At 45.7% G+C, this 23,729-nt stretch overlaps 1 protein-coding gene across 1 annotated transcript in view; it reads right to left on the reverse strand.

Moving 5' to 3' along the window:
* LOC139226917 (carboxypeptidase D-like) overlaps positions 1 to 23,403 on the reverse strand; it is a 216,772-nt gene extending 193,369 nt beyond the window's left edge. The window contains exons 1-3 of the mRNA XM_070858009.1: positions 23,247 to 23,403; positions 11,213 to 11,397; positions 3,951 to 4,115 (exon numbers count right to left, since the gene is read on the reverse strand). Coding sequence (XP_070714110.1) covers positions 3,951 to 4,115; positions 11,213 to 11,397; positions 23,247 to 23,329 — 433 coding nt within the window. The 5' untranslated portion in view covers positions 23,330 to 23,403. The remainder of the gene's footprint in view (positions 1 to 3,950; positions 4,116 to 11,212; positions 11,398 to 23,246) is intronic.
* Positions 23,404 to 23,729: the final 326 nt, after the last annotated feature.

Raw genomic sequence — 23,729 nt, forward strand, 5'->3', positions numbered from 1 at the left:
TTCCTTCTTCTCTCTCATTTTCTCTTGAAGGTGCTGACTACCTTTTTTCATTTATTCATTCATCAGAAATGTGGGCATCACTAGCCCATCATTAATTGCCCTTGCAAAGGTGGCAGTGAGGCTTGCTCAGCCATTGCAGAGGGGCAGTTCAGAGTCAGCCACATTGCTGTGAGTCTGGAGTCACATATGGGCAGATTTCCTTCCCTAAAGGATATTGGTGGATTTTTACGACAATCCAGTAGTTTCATGGTCACCATTACTGACACTAGCTTTTTATTCCAGATTTACCTAACTGAATTTAAATTCCCCAGCTGCCGGTGGTGGGATTTGAACTTGTGTCCTGCGTTTCATTATTCCAGGCCTCTGGATTACTATTCCAGTAACATAGCCATCATGCTACCTGTGCACAATGCAATGGGCACTGGCAACCCTTCAGTACCTCCAGCCAAGCAGGTGTGAGCCTCGGCAATGAATGTCATTGCGCTATTTGACCACAGGAGGTGCTACAACTGAGTTCAATTTTGGCGTGAACACTATCCAGAACTCTGCCTGATAATTCCCTTCCCTCGGCCAGATTTGCTGCGGCAATTGTACCTCCGCAATTAATATCCCAGTTGAGACACAGCATAGATTGCGGTTTTAGATTCGCAGCCATCCTGGTCTGAATAACTCATGCATTTCAGCAGATGAATAGAACATTGGTGACTGATTTTACCCGTGCTTATATGACGGTAACTTTATACTATGGAGTAGAATAACACTTCACTAACATAGGACAGCTACTGTCTCACACACCCTAGCGATCAGGCATGCAGGTCACTACCATTTGGCCATGTATCTCTGGGGGGGGAGGGAGGTTCTGAGTAAAGGCCAGGCACTTCCTCATAGTCAGAATCCCCAGGGTGTCCCTCTCCAGGGTCTGATTTAAGCTGACTTTTACAACAACAACTTGTATTTATCTAGCGCCTTTAACATTGTAAAACGTCCCAAGGCGCTTCACAGGAACGTTAGCAAACAAAATTTGAAATCGAGCAACATAAGGAGATATTAGCACAGGGCTTGGTCAAGGAGGAAGGTTTTAAGGAGCGTCTTAAAGGAGGAAAGAGAGGTAGAGCGGTTTAGGGAGGGAATTCCAGGCAGCTGAAGGGACAGCTACCAATGGTGGAGCGATGGAAATCGGGGATGCGCAAGACAGTCCTGCAAGCAATTTGCTCTCTGTTCAGTTGATTTACAGCAGAGGCAGAGAGTTGAGGGAGTTTATCCAGATATTTATACAAGAATGTGAGTGAAGAATATTGGGTGTTCCAGTGCTGAGCCAAGCCTGCAGGGCACATGGTGCACAATCCTCTCCTTGCTACTTGAGAGCTTTTAGCATTTTCTTTGTAGACAGCTGGAGCAAAGTAACTTGACAAATAAATTATTTATGTTCAGCTCTGAGAGGTTGCTACAGGGTGGAATCGTTTCAGCGATGAGATTTAAGCACAAGATTGGAAAGATGTAGCAGTTTTAAATTCCCACAATTTAACTTCCAAGAAAAGCATCTGTCTCCATCCAAATCCCAAATCGTCCACTTATCCGGCCAATGGAACTTTCCACCTTTTTTTTATTTCTTCTCACGGGTTTGGAAGGCTGTCCGCAATAAATACACGCAGGGACTAGATTTCCCCTGTGCTTTGCACGGAACAAAATCATGAGCCCATCCTTTATAAAAAAGGGTTAATGATTCTGTTTGTACAAATGCAGGGAGCAATTCTTCCCATATTGGCTTCCTCTATATGTCGATAACCCTGATCCTTTTTTTCTTCAAACCAGTGATCCGATTACCTGGTGACAGCGATTATTATCAAATTGGACAGACAGAAGTGCGCTCCCAACGCAGTATAAGGCAGAGGAGGGCCGAAAAAACATACTTTAAAAAAAAAATTGTTCCTGGGATGTGGGTGTTGCTTGAAAAGTCAGCATCTCTAATTGCCCTGGAGAAGATGGTATTGAGCCACCTTCTGAATCACTGCAATCCTGGTGAAGGTACTCCCACAGTGCTGACTTTGTTTGTTAAACTGAGAGGCCATTTAAGAATCAACCACATTGCTGTGGGTCTGGAGTCACACATAGGCCAGACCGGGTAAGGACAGCAGGTTACCTTCCCTAAAAGGACATCAGTGAAGCAGATGAATTTTTACAACAATCTGACAGTTTCATGGTCACCATTACTGAGAATAGCATTTTATTAAATTCCAGATTTACTTAATTGAATTTAAATTCCACAGCTGCTGTGGTGTGATTTGAACTCAAGTCTTTGGATTACTAATCCAGTAACATAACTGCTATGCCACTGTACCTCCTGCTGACCATAAACAGCTTCAGCTGCTGGTCAGGTGGGATTGACCCAGTGAGATTGGCGGGTTTCAAGGTCACTCAGTTCTGGGCTTTGAGCTTGGGCTCTCCTGCTCAGATCCCAGTGTCTTCTTTGTCGCCCACCCCCCCCGCCCCCCCGGCACCCTCCACACCCAATCCGCACTCAATGGCTGACTCTGCCAGGTTGTGTTGAGTGGAGCTACCCTCGTTATGTTGTGAGTTCTCTATAGCGATATTTATCAGGCTAATTTATTTGCACTTGCTCAAATGGCAGAGCTGCAGGTTGACATGAGGACATTGTAATCTATGCACATGTGAGTATGCTCATAGGTTTGTAGAGTTGTTGAGCCGGTCCAGGCAGCGGGCGGTCGAGGGGGTCGTTCAGCCCGATTGCCTGCCTCTCTTCCGTGGTTACATCCGAGCCAGGGTGTCCCTGGAGATGGAGCATGCGGTGTCCGACCGGTACGCTCGCGGCCTTCCGGGAGAGGTGGGCGCCGGAGGGATTGGAGTGCATCATCACCCCCGGCAACCAAATTTTAATTTGATTTTATATGTTTAAAGTTTAATTTGTTTATTGTGCCGTGTTTTAATGCCCCCGCCACCCCCCACCCTTTTAGCCAGGGGGCACTTGTAAAATTTTAGTTTTTTAGTGCCCTAAAAAAAAGGGCACTTGAAAAGTGTTTGTAAGCCCGCCCCCCCCCCCCCCCCACTTTAATCAGGGGGCACTTGATTTAATGTTTATTTTGTTTTCTACAAAAATAGTTGTAGAGTTGTTGCATTGTGAGTGGCTTAGCCAGTCACGTGATGTTCACAAGACTCAATAAAACCCCAGTCAGTTGGGTCTTGGTCATCTACGAGGCTCACAACTGCATTGTGGACTTGTGAACATCACATGACTGGCTAAGCCACTCACAATGCAACAGCTCTACAACTATTTTAAGTAGAACATTAAATCAAGTGCCCCCTGATTAAAGGGGGGGCAATAGCAACAGCTCTACAACTATAAACCCATGAGCATACTCACAGGTACATACATTACTGACGTGACAATGTAATTAGTGATCGGGTAATTCCAATAGCACCAAAGCAGGCACAGAGACCGCTGAAGAATTAAACCAATACTTGAACACAGAACGTTGCCTCCAAGTTAGTTTGAGATGAATCTACCTTTGGAAGTACGCAATCTCACAATGAACATAAGAACATAAGAATTAGGAACCGGAGTAGGCCATCTAGCCCCTCGAGCCTGCTCCGCCATTCAACAAGCTCATGGCTGATCTGGCCGTGGACTCAGCTCCACTTATCCGCCTGCTCCCCATAACCCTTAATTCCCTTATTGGTTAAAAATCTATCTATTTGTGATTTGAATACATTCAATGAGCTAGCCTCAACTGCTTCCTTGGGCAGAGAATTCCACAGATTCACAACCCTCTTGGGTTACAGATTGCAGACTTGGACATGTTTATGTTAAGTTACTATTTCCCCTTGGACAGCAATCAGTACCACACCAAGAGCCACGGTGAAAGAGCTACAATCCCTCTTGGACTGGTGGCTCTATTTCCATTCCTCTTACCTCTAAAGGATGGTATCCTCACCTTTCACTGCGTACCACTCTGCTCCATTTGTGATCCCACCAGGGAATGTCGAGCCACAGTGCTGTCCTGTAAACATGTTGGCATGACTGGCAGAGTAAACTGTTGAAATGTGTCTCAGTATGTCATCATCTGGTGCCATGCTGTAGGTTGCATTTGGGAACATATCTACAGTCGGTTTTAAATAAAATCAGTTTTGTGGTTTGTTTTACATTAGAATTGAGTAGCACTGAGCTGAAGTTACCCTACTGTTACCAAATCGTTGAATGATACAGCACAGAAGAAGGCCATTCGGCCCATCGTGCTCATTGAAAGAGCTATCCAATTAGTCCCACTCCCCAGCCCTTCCCCATAACCCTGCAAAATGTTTTCTCTTCAAAGATTTATCCAATTCCCTTTTGAAAGTTACTATTATTGAATCTACATCACCACCCTTTCAGGAAATGTATGCCAGCTCATAACAATTTGTCGCGTAAAAGAAATTCTCTTCATCGCGCCTCTGGCTTCTTTGCCAACTACCAACCTTTCTGCCACTGGAAACTATTTCTATTTATTTACTCCATCAAAACTCTCCAAGAGTTTGAACAACTTTATTAAATCTCCCCTTAACCTTCTCTGCTCTAACGTACTTTTCCATTTTGCACGACAATCAGTTTCTAAGAGCAAAAGTTGACAATTTGATTGACAGAATCCTTTCGTTGTTGTTGTCGAAAGTGTCCCACCCCACCAGGAATAGTTAAATTTTCTCCTTCTAGCAGTTGCGAGTAAGATGCAATCTTCCACTGCTGGGCTGTGTTCCAGTGAATCTAGGGCCTGAGGCGGGTGGAATTGTTTGAGGTTCACACTGGTGTTACACATGCCAGACTTGCAGTGTCAACCTCAGGTTTCTTCACATTCGGGTCTGCGGGATGGCCAGTCAATATCAAACCTGACTCCGACTAAACCGCTGCACTTCCATAGTGGGTGACCCCAACTACGAGAGTCCAATGATCCACAAACTTTTTTTAAAGGCTGAAGTTCAGACAAAATTTAAAAAAGGGTTTATCTCTTTTAAAGTGTCATGCATTTAAATTCTGCGATATTATCATAACCATAAAGGTTTTCAGATAATTATTTTACTCAAATCCTCCCCCTTAAATAAATTCTTCACAATTGAAGACTGAGACCAATATTCTAGATCCAATCATTTTGGCTCAGGAATTTGTAGCACGAATACACATCAGTAAAACACAAACTCAAAGGCCTAGAAATTGGGTATCACCCCGTTTGGGGGCAGTAACACCCGGGGGGAGGGGGGGGTGAGGGGGGGGCTGGCTTTGCGCCAGGCGCAGATGTCTCGCCTCTCTCGATAAATTCGGGTTACCGCCCCTGGAAGGAAATGGAGTGTAAGCACTGGGCCGCGTAGCACTGCCGTGTCCAAGGGGCCCTTCCCTCAATTAAAGGGAAGGGCCCATGCTGCCGACTCTTATTTGCTCCATGTAATACCCTTATTTGCACAGTACTACATGTAACGTGATTTATGGATTGTACTAAACTGTACCTTGAAATGAAATGCACGCTACTGCATTGTATGGAACTGCTGTCAGCATCCAAATGAAATTGCTATCCGCAAGGTAGTGAACTATTTTCCAACGTATTGTGAAAATTTTATATGAATAGAGTATATTTTTGAAAAAAAAAGACTCTGCCAAAGAAGAATCCACCTACCTGAACTACAATGGGGAGCGGGAGTGCCACGGGTGCCGCGCGATCGGCCCGGCAATCAAACAGAGTGCCGGGCTGAGCGATCGCGGCCTCGACCATGCATAAAACCGCAACTGGAGGGCAACAAAAAAGTCCAAATTATTTTCTCAGTAGCCGGCTACCTCCACATTAATTTTTGCCCCAATAGCGGGCAGCCGCCCAGTACACGTCCCCTGATGCAGTCACTGTTATTGTTCAGCGCTGCTTCAGAGGGAAAAACCCAATTTAGGAGCCGGGACGCTAACAGGGCGATGGCGTCACGATCTAGATACATCACCATTGAGCGGCTCATATAGGCTGAAGGTTATTATTCTTGTATCCAACCTTAGTTAAACCATACTTGGAGTACTGCGTACAATTCTGGTCGCCATATTATAAAAAGGATATAGAGGCACTGGAGAGGGTACAAAAAAGATTTACAAGGATGATACCAGAAATGTGAGGGTACACCGATCAAGAATGGATGAACAGTTTGGGACTCTTTTCTCTTGAAAAGAGAAGGCTGAGGGGCGACCTAATAGAGGTCTTTAAAATTATGACAGGTTTTGATAGAGTGGCCAGAAAGAGAATATTTCCACTTGTGGGGAAGAGCAAAACTAGAGGCCATCAATATAAGACAGTCACCAAGAAATCCAATAGGGAATTCATAAGGAACTTCTTTACCCAGAGAGTGATGGTAATATGAAACCCGCTACCACAGGGAGTGGTAGAGGTGAATAGTATAAATGCAATGAAAGGGAGGCCAGCGGGGAGCAGCGGGGAGCAGCGTGGTCGGGAGGTCGAAGGAGAGGCCTATAAAGGCCCAGCAGGAGTTGGTGGTCACTGAGGCCAGCTGGGTGCAGCTGCAGCAGGGTGAGAAGGCAAAAAAGAAGTAGGAAGAAATCGAAAGGTGACGTGACAGCCAAGGGGGTAAGTGATTGGCAGGTGATTGGTAAGTAGTTTTCCTTTTTCTTTTCTTTATCAGTAAGTAACCTTCTAGCCTTGTTGTTGCCAAATTAAGTTGATCTAGGGGTTAAGACATGGCAGGAGAGCTCGGACACGTGTTATGCTCCTCCTGTACTATGTGGGAAGTCAGGGACGCTTCCAGTGTCCCTGACGACTACGTGTGCAGGAAGTGTTTCCGGCTGCAGCTCCTGACGGACCACATTGCGGCACTGGAGCTGCGGGTGGATTCACTCTGGAGCATGCACAATGCTGAGAATGACGTGAATAGCACGTTTAGCGAGTTGGTCTTACCGCAGGTAAAGGTTACACAGCCAGATAGGGAATGGGTGACCAACAGGAAGAGCAGTGCAAGGAAGGTAGTGCAGGGATCCCCTGCGGTCATCCTCCTGCAAAACAGATGCACAGCTTTGGGTACTGTTGAGGGGGATGACTCACCAGGGGAGGGCAGCAGCAGCCAAGTTCATGGCACCATGGGTGGCTCTGCTGCACAGGAGGGCAGGAAAAAGAGTGGGAGAGCTATAGTGATAGGGGATTCAATTGTAAGGGGAATAGACAGACTTTTCTGCGGCCGCAACCGAGACTCCAGGATGGTATGTTGCCTCCCTGGTGCAAGGGTCAAGGATGTCTCGGAGCGGGTGCAGGGCATTCTGAAAAGGGAGGGTGAACAGCCAGTTGTCGTGGTGCATATAGGTACCAACGATATAGGTAAAAAATGGGATGAGGTCCGACAAGACGAATTTAGGGAGCTAGGAGCTAAATTAAAAAGTAGGACCTCAAAAGTAGTAATCTCAGGATTGCTACCAGTACCACGTGCTAGTCAGAGTAGGAATTGCAGGATAGCTCAGATGAATACGTGGCTTGAGGAGTGGTGCAGTAGGGAGGGATTCAAATTCCTGGGACATTGGAACCGGTTCTGGGGGAGGTGGGACCAGTACAAACTGGACGGTCTGCGCCAGGGCAGGACCGGAACCAATGTCCTAGGGGGAGTGTTTGCTAGTGCTGTTGGGAAGGAGTTAAACTAATATGGCAGGGGATGGGAACCTATGCAGGGAGACAGAGGGAAGTAGATAGAATGGGGGCAGAAACAAAAGATAGAAAGAAGAAAAGTAAAAGTGGAGGGCAGAGATACCTAAGGCAAAAAGCAAAAAGGGCCACATTACAGCAAAATTCTAGAGGGGCAAAATGTGTTAGAAAGACAAGCCTGAAGGCTCTGTGCCTCAATGCGAGGAGTATTCGGAATAAGGTGGACGAATTAACTGCGCAGATAGCAGTTAATGGGATATGATGTAATTGGCATCACGGAGATATGGCTCCAGGGTGACCAAGGCTGGGAACGCAACATCCAGGGGTATTCAACATTTAGGAAGGATAGACAGAAAGGAAAAGGAGGTGGGGTAGCATTGCTGGTTAAAGAGGAAATTAATGCAATAGTAAGAAAGGACATTAGCTTGGATGATGTGAAATCGGTATGGGTGGAGCTGCGGAATATCAAGGGGCAGAAAACGCTAGTGGGAGTTGTGTACAGACCACCAAACAGTAGTAGTAAGGTTGGGGACAGCATCAAACAAGAAATTAGGAATGCAAGCAATAAAGTTACAGCAGTTATCATGGGTGATTTTAATCTACATATTGATTGGGCTAACCAAACTGGTAGCAATGCAGTGGAGAAGGATTTCCTGGAGTGTATTAGGGATGGCTTTCTAGACCAATATGTCGAGGAACCAATCAGGGAGCTGGCCATTCTAGACTGGGTAATGTGCAATGAGAAAGGACTAATTAGCAAACTTGTTGTGGAAGACGCCTTGGGGAAGAGTGACCATAACATGGTAGAATTCTTTATTAGGATGGAGAGTGACACAGTTAATTCAGAAACTAGGGTCCTGAACTTAAGGAAAGGTAACTTCGATGGTTTGAGGCATGAATTGGCTAGATTAGACTGGCAAATGATACTTAAAGGGTTGACGGTGGATAGGCAATGGCAGACATTTAAAGATCACATGGATGAACTTCAGCAATTGTACATCCCTGATTGGAATAAAAATAAAACGGGGAAGGTGGCTCAACCGTGACTAACAAGGGAAATTAAGAATAGTGTTAAATCCAAGGAAGAGGCATATAAATTGGCCAGAAAAAGCAGCAAACCTGAGGACTGGGAGAAATTTAGAATTCAGCAGAGGATGACAAAGGGTTTAATTAAGAGGGGAAAATAGAGTACGAGAAGAAGCTTGCCGGGAACATAAAAACTGACTGCAAAAGCTTCTATAGATATGTGAAGAGAAAAAGATTAGTGAAGAGACAAACGTAGATCCCTTGCAGTCGGATTCAGGTGAATTTATAATGGGGAACAAAGAAATCGCAGACCAATTAAACAAATACTTTGGTTCTGTCTTCACGAAGGAAGACACAGAAGTACTAGGGGACAGAGGGTCTCGTGAGAAGGAGGAACTGAAGGATATCCTTATTAGGTGGGAAATTGTGTTAGGGAAATTGATGGGATTGAAGGCCAATAAATCCCCGGGGCCTGATAGTCTGCATCCCAGACTACTTAAGGAAGTGGCCCTAGAAATAGTAGATGTATTGGTGATCATTTTTCAACAGTCTATCGACTCTTGATCAGTTCCTATGGACTGGAGGGTAGCTAATGTAACACCACTTTTTAAAAAGGAAGGGAGAGAGAAAGTGGGTAATTATAGACCGGTTAGCCTGACATCAGTGGTGGAGAAAATGTTGGAATCAATTATTAAGGATGTTATAGCAGCGCATTTGGAAAGCAGTGACAGGTTCGGTCCAAGTCAGCACAGATTTATGAAGGGGAAATCCTGCTTGACAAATTTTCTAGAATTTTTTGATGTAACTAGTAGAGTGGACAAGGGAGAACCAGTGGATGTGGTGTATTTGAACTTTCAAAAGGCTTTTGACAAGGTCCCACACAAGAGATTGGTGTGCAAAATCAAAGCACATGGTATTGGGGGTAATATACTGACGTGGATAGAGAACTGGTTTGCAGACAGGAAGCAGAGAGTCGGGATAAACGGGTCCTTTTCGGAATGGGAGGCAGTGACTAATGGAGTGCCGCAGGGCTCAGTGCTGGGATCCCAGCTCTTCACAATATACATTAATGATTTGGATGAGGGAATTGAGTGTAATATCTCCAAGTTTGCAGATGACACTAAACTGGGTGGCAGTGTGAGCTGTGAGGGGGACGCTAAGAGGCTGCAGGGTGATTTGGACAGGTTAGGTGATTGGGCAAATGCATGGCAGATCCAGTATAATGTGGATAAATGTGAGGTTATCCACTTTGGGGGCAAAAACACAAAGACAGAATATTATCTGAATGGTGGCAGATTAGGAAAAGGAGAGGTGCAACGAGACCTGGGTGTCATGGTTCATCAGTCATTGAAAGTTGGCATATAGGTACAACAGGCGGTAAAGAACGCAAATGGTATGTTGGCCTTCATAGCTAGGGGATTTGAGTATAGCAGCAGGGAGGTCTTACTGCAGTTGTACAGGGCCTTGGTGAGACCACACCTGGAATATTGTGTTCAGTTTTGGTCTCCTAATCTGAGGAAGGGCGTTCTTGCTATTGAGGGAGTGCAGCGAAGGTTCACCAGACTGATTCCCGGGATGGCTGTACTGACATATGAGGAGAGACTGGATCAACTGGGCCTTTATATATTGGAGTTTAGAAGGATGAGAGGGCATCTCATAGAAACATACAAGATTCTGACGGGACGGGACAGGTTAGATGCGGGTAGATTGTTCCCGATGTTGGGGAAGTCCAGAACCAGGGGACACAGTCTTAGGATAAGGGGTAGGCCATTTAGGACTGAGATGAGGAGAAATCTCTTCACTCAGAGAGTTGTTAACCTGTGGAATTCCCTGCTGCAGAGAGTTGTTGTTGTCAGTTCATTGGATATATTCAAAAGGGAGTTAGATATGGCCCTTACGGCTAAGGGGATCAAGGGGTATGGAGAGAAAGCAGGAAAGAAGTACTGAGAGAATGATCAGCCATGATCTTATTGAATGGTGGTGCAGGCTCGAAGGGTCGAATGGCCTACTCCTGCACCTATTTTCTATGTTTCTATGTTTCTAAACATATGAGGGAGAAGGGAATAGAGGGTTAGTATTAGGGAGTCCCTCATATCGAGGATGACTTGCTTCCACACCAAAAAGGGATGAGTTCACAGGTGTTTCAATGAGGGACCTGACATTCTAGGTCCCGAATTACATATTGAAGGGTGGAAGATGCCTGTGCATGGATTCTTTTAACATGGGGTGGCCGTTGCACACCAGCCACCACAGGCTTGACAGAGCTAGGTCTTGATCCAGTGGCAAGAGTTAACCAAGACGACCGGAGACCAAGCTCTGCTGCATGGACCTAGTGCGCACACATGCTCCTACTATCCATGGCTGGCTCGTGCTGCCCCCGGGCCCTCGTCTCTTCTGATAGAGCTAGATGAGGAAAGACAGGAGGAGGCTCAAGTGGAGCATAAACGCCAGCATGGTCTGGTTGGGCCGAATGGCCTGTTTCTGTGCTGTATATCCTATGTAATCCTCTGTAACTCTTGCACTCTGACCTGGCTTCCTGCTGTCATATGGATAGTTGGCCACCACTGCTCCACCATGGAACGTTGCAGAAAGCACAAAGGGCTCGCTCTGGATCCAGTCCATGACAGCTTGGGCTTCAGGCTGTCGTTGGACACGATTCTCTTCAAACGGGTCAGGGAAATTCCGATTCAGGTCAAATCCATTTTTATTATATCTGCAGAAATGAAAACCAACGGCAAAATGGTTTTATTACTGAAAGGGAACTTTGGCCTGCTCTTCAAAACGTTGAGATGCAGCGATGCACTGACAATATTTAGGTGCACCACGTGCTGTGGTGGAGAAATCCAACCAATCGCACGGGATTCATGAAGGTGGATAGGCTAGCGCCACTGGTGCTTTCTTAATCCGCCCATCTCCCCCACGTGTATTTTTAAAATTCAATTATTTTAACTCCCTTATTTTAACTCCCTTAGGCCCAGCTTTATCTTTCTAAATCTCGCTTCAGGACTCAACTCAACCGTTCTTATTCTTTTTCCTATCCCATTGCTCTCTCTCCCTTTCTTTGTGTCAACAGCATCTAAAGGAATTAAGGTGCACTTAAGAAAATGTGATTCTGTGATAAGGAACGCGCCGGGCAATACTCAGCTTGAAAACCATTTTTCTTCTCCCCTCGTCAAACATCCGACTGTGCAGTTGTATATAAAGCCTGTCTATCAAACACTACTGGTTCTGCACGCAATCCTTCTCACACACAGGGGCCCAACCACACCGTTTCAGAATTCGACTGGCCTTTAGTCAAGAACCATTAACACTTGCTACAGGTGGTGGGGTGGGGCTGAGCATTAGGGCGAACGGAATAGGGGACAAGTGTAGGTTTAGTGCCCTCTTTGCTCAGTTTGCCCCCCCTTGGGCTATGACAAGTGGGCACGGGGGAAATCAGACAAGAAAGCTATGCTGCTGAAGTCCCCAGCCCCTCCTGGTGGCCGGTTGCACAGGAACATTGGCTGCAGCCTGGGTGCAGTCCATCTGCCCAACTTTTCAGCAGCTGAGACACCAAGGCCCAGGGAGGCGAATGGTGAGAGATCATTTACAAAACAAAGAAAGAGATACATTAAAAAAATGGAAAGAATATCAACCAAACTGTAGAAGCATACAAATTTACAGCGCAGAAGGAGGCCATTTCGGCCCATTGTGTCCGCGCCGGCCGACAAAGAGCCGCACGGCCCTCGGTCAGCAGCCCTGAAGGTTACATATAAACCTATGAACTATGAACAATGGCGGAAAGGCACCCAGCCGAGCCAGTCCGCCGATGCTTCTTGTCTCTGGCAAATTACCAAAGAAGGTACTCTGCTGCGTGTATTAGCCGTTCCTTTGCATTGTGCTGCCTTGACTTCTGGTTATGATCTTCTTTGCTGCAAGGTGCCTTCAGCAGTCTAGGCACCAAGCTCTGGAACTCCCCCCCTCCACCCCACCCCCCAAATCTCTCTGCCTCTTCATCTCTCTCTCCTCCTTTAATATTCTCCTTTAACATAGAAACATAGAAAATAGGTGCAGGAGTAGGCCATTTGGCCCTTCGAGCCTGCACCGCCATTCAATGAGTTCATGGCTGAACATGCAACTTCAGTACCCCATTCCTGCTTTCTCGCCATACCCCTTGATCCCCCTAGTAATAAGGACTACATCTAACTCCTTTTTGAATATATTTAGTGAATTGGCCTCAACAACTTTCTGTGGTAGAGAATTCCACAGGTTCACCACTCTCTGGGTGAAGAAGTTTCTCCTCATCTCGGTCCTAAATGGCTTATCCCTTATCCTTAGACTGTGACCCCTGGTTCTGGACTTCCCCAACATTGGGAACATTCTTCCTGCATCTAACCTGTCTAAACCCATCAGAATTTTAAACGTTTCTATGAGGTCCCCTCTCATTCTTCTGAACTCCAGTGAATACAAGTCCAGTTGATCCAGTCTTTCTTGATAGGTAAGTCCCGCCATCCCGGGAATCAGTCTGGTGAACCTTCGCTGCACTCCCTCAATAGCAAGAATGTCCTTCCTCAGGTTAGGAGACCAAAACTGTACACAATACTCCAGGTGTGGCCTCACCAAGACCCTGTACAACTGTAGCAACACCTCCCTGCCCCTGTACTCAAATCCCCTCGCTATGAAGGCCAACATACCATTTGCTTTCTTAACCGCCTGCTGTACCTGCATGCCAACCTTCAATGACTGATGTACCATGACACCCAGGTCTCGTTGCACCTTCCCTTTTCCTAACCTGTCACCATTCAGATAATAGTCTGTCTCTCTGTTTTTACCATCAAAGTGGATAACCTCACATTTATCCACATTATACTTCATCTGCCATGTATTCGCCCACTCACCTAACCTATCCAAGTCGCTCTGCAGCCTCATAGCATCCTCCTCGCAGCTCACACTGCCACCCAACTTAGTGTCATCCGCAAATTTGGAGATACTACATTTAATCCCCTCGTCTAAATCACTAATGTACAGTGTAAACAGCTGGGGCCCCAGCACAGAACCTTGCGGTACCCCACTAGTCACTGCCTGCCATTCTGAAAATTACCCAATTACTCCTACTCTTTGCTTCCTGTCTGACAACCAGTTCTCAATCCATGTCAGCACACTACCCCCAATCCCATGTGCTTTAACTTTGCACATTAATCTCTTGTGTGGGACCTTGTCGAAAGCCTTCTGAAAGTCCAAATATACCACATCAACTGGTTCTCCCTTGTCCACTCTACTGGAAACATCCTCAAAGAATTCCAGAAGATTTGTCAAGCATGATTTCCCTTTCACAAATCCATGCTGACTTGGACCTATCATGTCACCACTTTCCAAATGCACTGCTATGACATCCTTAATAATTGATTCCATTATTTTACCCACTACCGATGTCATGCTGACCGGTCTATAATTCCCTGTTTTCTCTCTCCCTCCTTTTTTAAAAAGTGGGGTTACATTGGCTACCCTCCACTCCATAGGAACTGATCCAGAGTCAATGGAATGTTGGAAAATGACTGTCAATACATCCGCTATTTCCAAGGCCACCTCCTTTAGTACTCTGGGATGCAGTCCATCAGGCCCTGGGGATTTATCAGCCTTCAATCCCATCAATTTCCCCAACACAATTTCCCGACTAATAAGGATTTCCCTCAGTTCCTCCTCCTTACTAGACCCTCTGACCCCTTTTATATCCGGAAGATTGTTTGTGTCCTCCTTAGTGAATACCGAACCAAAGTACTTATTCAATTGGTCCGCCATTTCTTTGTTCCCCGTTATGACTTCCCCTGATTCTGACTGCAGGGGACCTACGTTTGTCTTTACTAACCTTTTTCTCTTTACATATCTATAGAAACTTTTGCAATCCGTCTTAATGTTCCCTGCAAGCTTCTTCTCGTACTCCATTTTCCCTGCCCTAATCAAACCCTTTGTCCTCCTCTGCTGAGTTCTAAATTTCTCCCAGTCCCCGGGTTCGCTGCTATTTCTGGCCAATTTGTATGCCACTTCCTTGGCTTTAATACTATCCCTGATTTCTCTTGATAGCCACGGTTGAGCCACCTTCCCTTTTTTATTTTTACGCCAGACAGGAATGTACAATTGTTGTAGTTCATCCATGCGGTCTCCAAATGTCTGCCATTGCCCATCCACAGTCAACCCCTTAAGTATCATTTGCCAATCTATCTTAGCCAATTCACGCCTCATACCTTCAAAGTTACCCTTCTTTAAGTTCTGGACCATGGTCTCTGAATTAACTATTTCATTCTCCATCCTAATGCAGAATTCCACCATATTATGGTCACTCTTCCCCAAGGGGCCTCGCACAACGAGATTGCTAATTAATCCTCTCTCATTACACAACACCCAGTCTAAGATGGCCTCCCCCCTAGTTGGTTCCTCGACATATTGGTCAAGAAAACCATCCCTTATGCACTCCAGGAAATACTCCTCCACCGTATTGCTTCCAGTTTGGTTAGCCCAATCTATGTGCATATTAAAGTCACCCATTATAACTGCTGCACCCTTATTGCATGCACCCCTAATTCCCTGTTTGATGCCCTCCCCAACATCACTACAATTGTTTGGAGGTCTGTACACAACTCCCACTAACGTTTTTTGCCCTTTGGTGTTCTGCAGCTCTACCCATATAGATTCCACATTATCCAAGATATTGTCCTTCCTAACTGTTGCATTAATCTCCTCTTTAACCAGCAATGCTACCCCACCTCCTTTTCCTTTTATTCTATCCTTCCTGAATGTTGTATACCCCTGGATGTTGAGTTCCCAGCCCTGATCATCCTGGAGCCACGTCTCTGTAATCCCAATCACATCATATTTGTTAACATCTATTTGCACAGTTCATTCATCCACCTTATTACGGATACTCCTTGCATTAAGACACAAAGCCTTCAGGCGTGTTTTTTTTAACACCCTTTGTCCTTTTAGAATTTTGCTGTACAGTGGCCCTTTTTGTTCTTTGCCTTGGGTTTCTCTGCCCTCCACTTTTCCTCATCTCCTTTCTATCTTTTGCTTTTGTCTCCTTTTTGTTTCCCTCTGTCTCCCTGCATTGGTTCCCATCCCCCTGCCATATTAGTTTAACTCCTCCCCAACAGCACTAGCAAAAAACCTACCTCTTTGGCCGAGCTTTTGTCCTAATATCTCGTTATATGGCTCAGTGTCAAACTTTGCCTGATTACGCTGCTGTGAGGCGCATTGGGATGTTTCACTACGTTAAAGGTGCTATATAAATACACCGTGTTGTTGTTCCTCACCTTGTCCTTCTGACACGGCGCCTGTGCTGGATGGTGGGTTGCGGGGGGTGAGGGAAGTGGTACTGTTGAAAGCGGGGCAGAAACATGCAGCAGACTTTGGAGAATTGCTCTCGGTTCAGTCAGTGTTCTCGCACTGTACCTTTCCCAGAGAGTGAGGGTGGGGTTTGATACATCCTTACTATACAGTATAAATGCACACGAGGCCCATGCTTGAGAGAAGGTCAGTCTGTGACCTGTCCTTTATTCCTTAGCACTCAAGTGATGAAGGTGGGTGGAGCTTCCCCTTTTATACCTGAAGGTCCAGGTTAGGAGTGTCTCCCACCTAGTGGTCAGTGTTCTCACGGTGTACAACTTAGGTCAGTTTATACATGGGTTACAATGCTGGTTGAATACATGACAGGGTTCCTCCTGACTTTGGCACTTGGGTGGCTCATGTTTGAGTTCAGGCGAGGCCTCTTTCATTCTACTGATTTCTGACGGCGGATCCTGCCAGTAGAGCTGGAATTTTGGGCACGAGTCGTTGACAATGAAATAATGAGTTCCGATGTCAATCAATACTTAATGTTCATGTAAATTATAACATCCATGTACTGGGAAACAGTTGTCTTCAATCCATTTTAATTTGTGGCATTTAAATCTGAACTTTGCAAATTTTTAATTGAAGCCAATGTTTGATTTTCTACTGAAAACAGGGGCATCATTAGATATGTAGGTCAGAGAAAGGATTACTCTCCATGTAATGTGAACAGAATTTGTCTTTCAAATCTAATTTTTAGGTTCACATGCTACAGCCTTCTGGTATACCTTCTGGTATTGCTATACTTGGTATACTAAAATTAACCCTTTCAGTGAGAGGCCCAGTCAGCATAGGCCTCAGTTCATCATTGCTATGTTTCACGATCCTCTGCTTTACAGCAAATTCCCAAACATTGCTGTAAAATCTGGATTTTAATTACATTATTCCCTTTAAAAAAAAATCTCCACTGCTTTTGTGGCTTCAGGCTATACTAGTGTTATGGCTCTGTTAGTTAAATGAGGAAGAGGCTATGCCTTGTTAGTACTTGTTATTGCAAGGGGGTTGGAGTATAAGAGTGTGTCTTGTTGCAATTACATAGGGCATTGGTGAGACCACACCTGGAATACCGTGTACAGTTTTGGTCTCCTTAACTTAGGAAGGATATACTTATCTTAGAGGGGGTGCAACGGAGGTTGACTAGATTGATTCCTGGGCTGAGAGGGTTGTCCTATGAGGAGAGATTGAGTAGAATGGGCCTATGCTCTCTAGAGTTTAGAAGAATGAGAGGTGATCTCATTGAAATGTATAAAATTCTTAAAGGGTTGGACTGCAATGGAAGTGAATACCAGGCGCTGTGTAGAGCGGGCGGTCGATCCAATACCTCCCATTTTGCGCCACTGCCCGAGACGAATTTCTAGTCCCGTAACTCCACATTTCCCTCAGCTTTCCTTTCCTCCTACAACCTACAAGCTTTTTCAAACTGAAGCTTGGTGTCACTTCATCACTATTTCTCGAATTACCTCCTCCTCTCCCTCTACTCTTTTTTTAGCCTTGGCGGTCTCCTTATTTAAGGAGGTATATACTTACATTGGAGGCAGTTCAGAGAAGGTTCACTAGGTTTATTCCTAAGATGAAGGGGTTGTCTTCTGAGGAAAGCTTGAGCAGGTTGGGCCTATACTCATTGGAGTTTAAAAGAATGAGAGGTGATCTTATTGAATATATATGATTCTGAGGGGGTTTGACAGGGTAGATGCTGAGAGGATGTTTCCCCTCGTGGGGGGAATTTAGAACTAGTGGGCATAGTTTCAGAATAAGGGGTCACCCATTTAAGACGAATTTCTTCTCTCAGAGGGTCGTGAATCTTTGGAATTCTCTACTCCAGAGAGCTGTGGAGGCTGGGTCATTGAATATATTTAAGGTGGAGAGAGACAGATTTTTGAACTATAGGGGAGTCAAGGGTTATGGGGAGCAGGCAGGAAAGTGGAGTTGAGGCCAAGATCAGATCAGCCACGATCTCATTGAATGATGGAGCAGGCTCGAGGAGCCGTATGGCCTACTCCTGCTCCTATTTCTTAAGTTCTTATGTTTTTATGTTCTGAACTGTGGACGTTGATCATTCACCAACGGACGCATAAAGCCAAGTGGCACCTCTTGGTCACAGGACTGTCCCCGTGAGCCCTGTAACTTTGAAAGAGTTAAATTTATTTGACCCAAATAGTGTAGGGGATCTGAAGCTTGCATTCTGAATGCGTCTGAATATTGAGGTTTAATCTGTCAGCTCTTCAGGATTTATATGATTTGCTGGAACCATCTGCCACACGAGTTGAATGATGCTGTGGCTTTTATTTCAGGAAGTGCAGGATTACAGATGCTGTACTGTGCAGTAGGCCGCTTTCATGATGTTCTGCTGGCCTTGGAGGCAGTGCGAGCAATTCTTTTGTTATCGAAAAACCAACAGTGACTGTACTTGGCTTATCTTCCATTTGCAGTGCAATATATTCCAAGAAAAAATTCCTAACCCACATTCCACGAATGGACATCCCAATATTTTGAAAAACAAAATGTTGGAAGTATTTTTAAATGTATTTGAAACTAAGTTTATTTACTGAATTTTAAATGGCAATTGATTAAAGTGCAATTAGATTATCTATTACATTGCAGAACTTTGATTTAAAATGAATCCCATCATATCTTAGGATCATTTATCCAGTTTCCTGTATTTCTCTTGAACAAAGAAATCAGTTTAGGAAGCACCACCCAGTGTACAGGTATCTCTCCACTGTAACATTAATGATTGAGTGACAATTCAAATCAATCCTTTCAACTGAAATGATTCATATTATTTAACATTGTCAAAGTGAGGATTAGCTGCAGGAAGATATTAACGGTGAGCCAAACGGAGGGTTAATAGCACAGGTGGTTTTATGGATATCAGACTTTTGTTTAAAATAGGACGACTTTATTTTTTAATTCTTCACAGAACGTGAGCAAATCTGTCGAGGACACATTTATTATCCAGCTGTAAAGATGGCAGGTCCTCTTCATAGCGATTGGCTGTACAATTGGGGGTCTTACTAGGCTACTTCAGAAGACAGTAAAGAGCTGACAGTAGTCATTTTTAAAAACTTGTGTTTAATGTGCTTGAAAATGCTTGGACCCTTGTGTAATGTATGCACCTGTGAGGATGCTCACAGGTTTGTAGAGCTGTTATTCTGAAGGGGCTGTTCCTCAAATTCTGGTTGCACTTCAATCCCACACTCCTGATCTTTGGGCACCCTGTGTGGAGGGGAGCGGGTAGGTCCGAAGGCCTCCTCGTAGGACTGCTCCTGGGCACGGCCAAGGGGGCCATCAGCCGGTCCAGGCAGCGGGCGGTCGAGGAGGTCGTTCAGCCCGACTGCCTGCATCTCTTCTGCACTTACATCCGAGCCCGGGTGTCCCTGGAGATGGAGCAGGCGGTGTCCACCGGTACGATTGTGGCCTTCCGCGAGAGGTGGGTGCCGGAGGGGCTGGAGTGCATCATCACCCCCGGCAACCAAATTTTTATTTGATTATTAGTGTTTAAATTTGTTTAATTGCCGGTTTTTAGTGCCCCCCCCCCTCCTTTTAGCCAGGGGACACTTGTAAAATTTGTGTTTTTTAGTGCCCTAAAAAAAAATGGGGCACTTATTTGAAAATGTTTGGTGTGTCCTCCCCTTTAATCAGGGGGCACTTGATTTTCTGTTTCCTACAAAATAGTTGTAGAGCTGTTGCAATGCGAGTGGCTTAGCCAGTCACATGATGTTCACAAGACTCAATAAAACCCCAGCCAGTTGGGTCTAGGTCATCCACGATGAGGTATGCAGTTGTGAGCCTTGTGGATGAACTGGTAATGTGTAGTGTGATTGTTAAACCTTTGTTAATAAACCAACTCGTTCTTAATAGCAATGTGTTACTATGAATTCTTCAGCAAAGAATCCATGAAGCAAAATCCATTTTTTTCAGTAAGCTCTCTTACATAGGGTGCTATTTGTGGGAGCTTGCTGTGCGGAAATTGGCTGCCACATTTCCCACATTACAACAGTGACTACACTCCAAAAGTACTTCATTGGCTATAAAGAGCTTTGAGACGTCCGGCAGTCATGAAAGGCGCTATATAAATGCAGGTCTTTCTTTCTTTTTCTTACTGAGGGTACAATTGCAAAGCTTCCAGATGTCCTGACATCCTTGTACGCTGGGCAGCAAGGGCGCATTCCACAGCATCGCAGGCAGGCGGGGTTTTGAGACGCGTCCCTAGTGGTGCAGGTTCCCGTCGGCAACATTTAAACAGGGTGAACGCGCGCTGACCCCCACGTACTGCGGTGAGGAGCAGTACTCGCAGGGAACGCTGGTCAGCAAGTCTCGGGTCCTCAGCCCCCTGAGGTCCTGTCTGTTATGTATGTTAACTGGGTTTTACCTGCCATCGGAGGGCGCGACTGTCGGAGTCCTAATAGTCACTGGCAGACACGTGCAAGCCGTGTATATAATGTTGGCAGCCATGTTGAATTCTCACTTTGAGAGTAAATAAACTGGGGTAAGGTCAGGCCTGAAACTAGCTCACCGTACTTAGCCTCGTGGAGTTATTCGATACTTAACACTGTCCATCGATTTTAAATGTGTAAAAAAAATAAATCAGGGGCTGCGGGTCCTGAATATCCTGAGCCGGAGAGACTTGGTGCTCCTCACTGTGAGCACCCGTGCAGGGAATCAGCTCATCGTGTGCTTGTGAACAAAAAAACATTTGCCAAAGACTTTTATAAAGACTTAAAAAATGTTAAACATTTATGGGAGGGGAGGGGGATTTGAATTTCCGCAGGGGTTCATGCAACTTTGGTAAAAGAAAAGATCCGCAGAAACCCCGGAGGAACAGAATAAACGGCATTTTTACAGGGTTGGCACCCATCCTCCACCGACAGATAATCAGGAGAATCCTTGTGGAAATTCAAACCCTCGTGGAAATTCAAACCCTCAAATACAATCAACCGAAACCTAATTGTCTTGAGTTTGATGGACAGGAATGAGAGAGTTTCCACAGGGACATTGTCCCTGAAATTCCTGGGTGTTCACTCCATTGGCACTGATTGGGCAGAGCCCATCCCCCACCTGCCTGGAGACCCTGGCCCCAATCCCCGGGACTGGGGCAGGCTGCCGATGCCTGCAAAGGGCCCATCAATGGTGCTCATCCCAGCCCACCCCAATCCGCCCTGATGATGAAGAGCTGTCCAATGCCTCCAGTCCTCTAAAGCCCAAAGCGGCCAAAGCAAGAAATTGCTTTTCTTCAGCCTTCAGCGCCAAAAGGAGCCACTTACCCTCCATTCAAGACAATCGATTCCTTCCAGAATCAATAACCTTATTTTAGAAACAGTCTGAGTCCTTCAGGTGGCCTCAAATGGAACTCTTTCAAGCCCTCAGCTGGCGGGAGTTCCATTGAGATCTTTTCAGGAAATAAAAGATGGAAATTCCCCAGAAAGCCTGGGAACTCCCCGCCCTCCCCTTCCTGTCCTGACGTAGGGGACGAGAGAAAGATCACCCCAGGAGGATCCCGCACCTCCACCAATATTTAAGAAGCCAGGGCATCTGGGGAGGAATCCCAGCGATACCAGATTTCATTCCAAATTCTGAAGCAGAAATCAAGGTCTCTAGTCCACAGGCATTTTGCGGCTACCATCTTTATCCTGAGGAAGAGAGTGTTTGAAGACCAGGACCTCAAATCTGGCACCAAGCTTGTGGTCTACAGGGCAGTAGTGATACCCGCCCTCCTATATGGCTTAGAGACGTGGAGACTATATACAGCAGACATCTCAAAGCACTGGAGAAGTACCACCAGCGCTGCCTCCGCAAGATCCTGCAAATCCACTGGGAGAATAGACCAATGTCAGTGTTCTCGCTCAGGTAAACATCCCCAGCATCGAAGCACTGACCCAACCAGCTCCGTTGGCTGGGCCACACCGTCCACATGCCCGACACAAGACTCCCAAAGCAAGCGTTCTACTCGGAACTCTTACACGGCAAGCGAGCCCCAGATGGGCAGAGGAAATGTTTCAAGGACACCCTCAAAGCCTCCTTGATAAAGTACAACATTCCCACCGGCACCTGGGAATCCCTGGCCCAAGACCGCCCCAAGTGGAGGAAGAGCATCCGGGAGGGCGCTGAGCACCTTGAGTCTCGTCGCCGAAAGCATGCAGAAACCAAACGCAGACAGCGGAAGAAGCGTGCGGCAAACCAGACTCCCCACCCACCCTTTCCTTCAACCACTGTCTGTCCCACCTGTGACAGAGACTGTAATTCCCATATTGGACAGTTCAGTCACCTGAGAACTCACTTTTAGAGTGGAAGCAAGTCTTCCTTGATTTCGAGGGACTGTCTATGATGATGATGATGAAGACAACCAGAGCAGTCACGTCAATTTTGATGCAACAATGTGATTACTGAGCAAGCGAGCAATCTTTTTAGTAATGCAATGACAAGCTGACTCAGATCATTATTTCAGTGTCTGGTGAACATAGTCGATCGGCTTGTCCAACACTGTTTTGTAAAATGGCTGGAGCTCCTTGAACATGTAGGCTCAAAAATTATGCCATGGGATTCGAGCCTGAATCTGAAATTCCTCTCTCTGCTGTTTTAGCAGAGAAAGAAAGATTTGCATTTATATAGCGTCTTTCACGACCACCGGATGTCTCAAAACTCTTTACAAACAATGAAGTACTTTTGGAGTGTAGTCACTGTTGTAATGTGGGAAACGGGGCAGTCAATTTGCGCACAGCAAGCTCCCACAAATAGCAATGTGATAATGACCAGATAATCTGTTTTTGTTATGTTGATTGAAGGATAAATATTGGCCAGCTCCCCTGTTCTTCTTCAAAAAAGTGCCCTGGGATCTTTTACGTCCACCTGTGAGGGTAGATGGGGCCTCGGTTTAACGGCTCATCTGAAAGACGGCACCTCTGACAGTGCAGCACTCCCTCAGCACTGCACAGGAGTGTCAGCCTAGAATTATGTGCCCAAGTCCCTGGAGTGGAATTTGACCCTACCTTCTGACTCAGAGGTGAGTGTGCTGCCCACTGAGCCACGGCTGACACAGAGACAATAACCCGTTTAACCCTGACAGGTTTACGCCTCTGCTAACATAACAAGAGAGAAGAATTTCAGATGGATGAGTTAAACTGTTCATCTGCTGGTACGCTCCTGTGTCATTTCATATTTAAATGGGGCAGATTTTTTAACATTGGTTCAAACTGTTCTTACCTTCCCTTTACTCCATCGCAATCTCCAACCACAGAAATCTCAAACCCATCGGGGTTGAGAGCGGGAAGGAGGTGAATCCTCATGCTGTCCACCAGTGCAGTAACATTGGGATCCAGACCGTAATTGGTGAGAAGGTAGACAATCAGGTGCAAAAGCAGCTCTCTGCCAACAGGCTGCAAGCAAGAAAGCCAGTACTAATAAACCCCGGTGAATAGACATGTAGGTTTACCAGATGCAATGAATTCAACGTGACTGATGGAAATCACTGTGCATATAAACCTAAATTACTGGAACTAATTGATTTCTTATTCATTATTATAATAATTGCTCGAGCAGCAAAGGAGGTGCAGTGCGCCACTATCGTGTGGCTTAGCACACTTGGGATGTCGACGCGAATTCCGACATAACCCGAGATGAAACGGGACAGGATGTGATGTTGTCTGCACTGTACTGTACGTAACTACATCGATGACAAAAGCAAAT

The sequence above is a fragment of the Pristiophorus japonicus genome, chromosome 16 (genome assembly GCF_044704955.1).
Source record: "Pristiophorus japonicus isolate sPriJap1 chromosome 16, sPriJap1.hap1, whole genome shotgun sequence".
Classification (NCBI taxonomy): Eukaryota; Metazoa; Chordata; class Chondrichthyes; family Pristiophoridae; genus Pristiophorus; species Pristiophorus japonicus.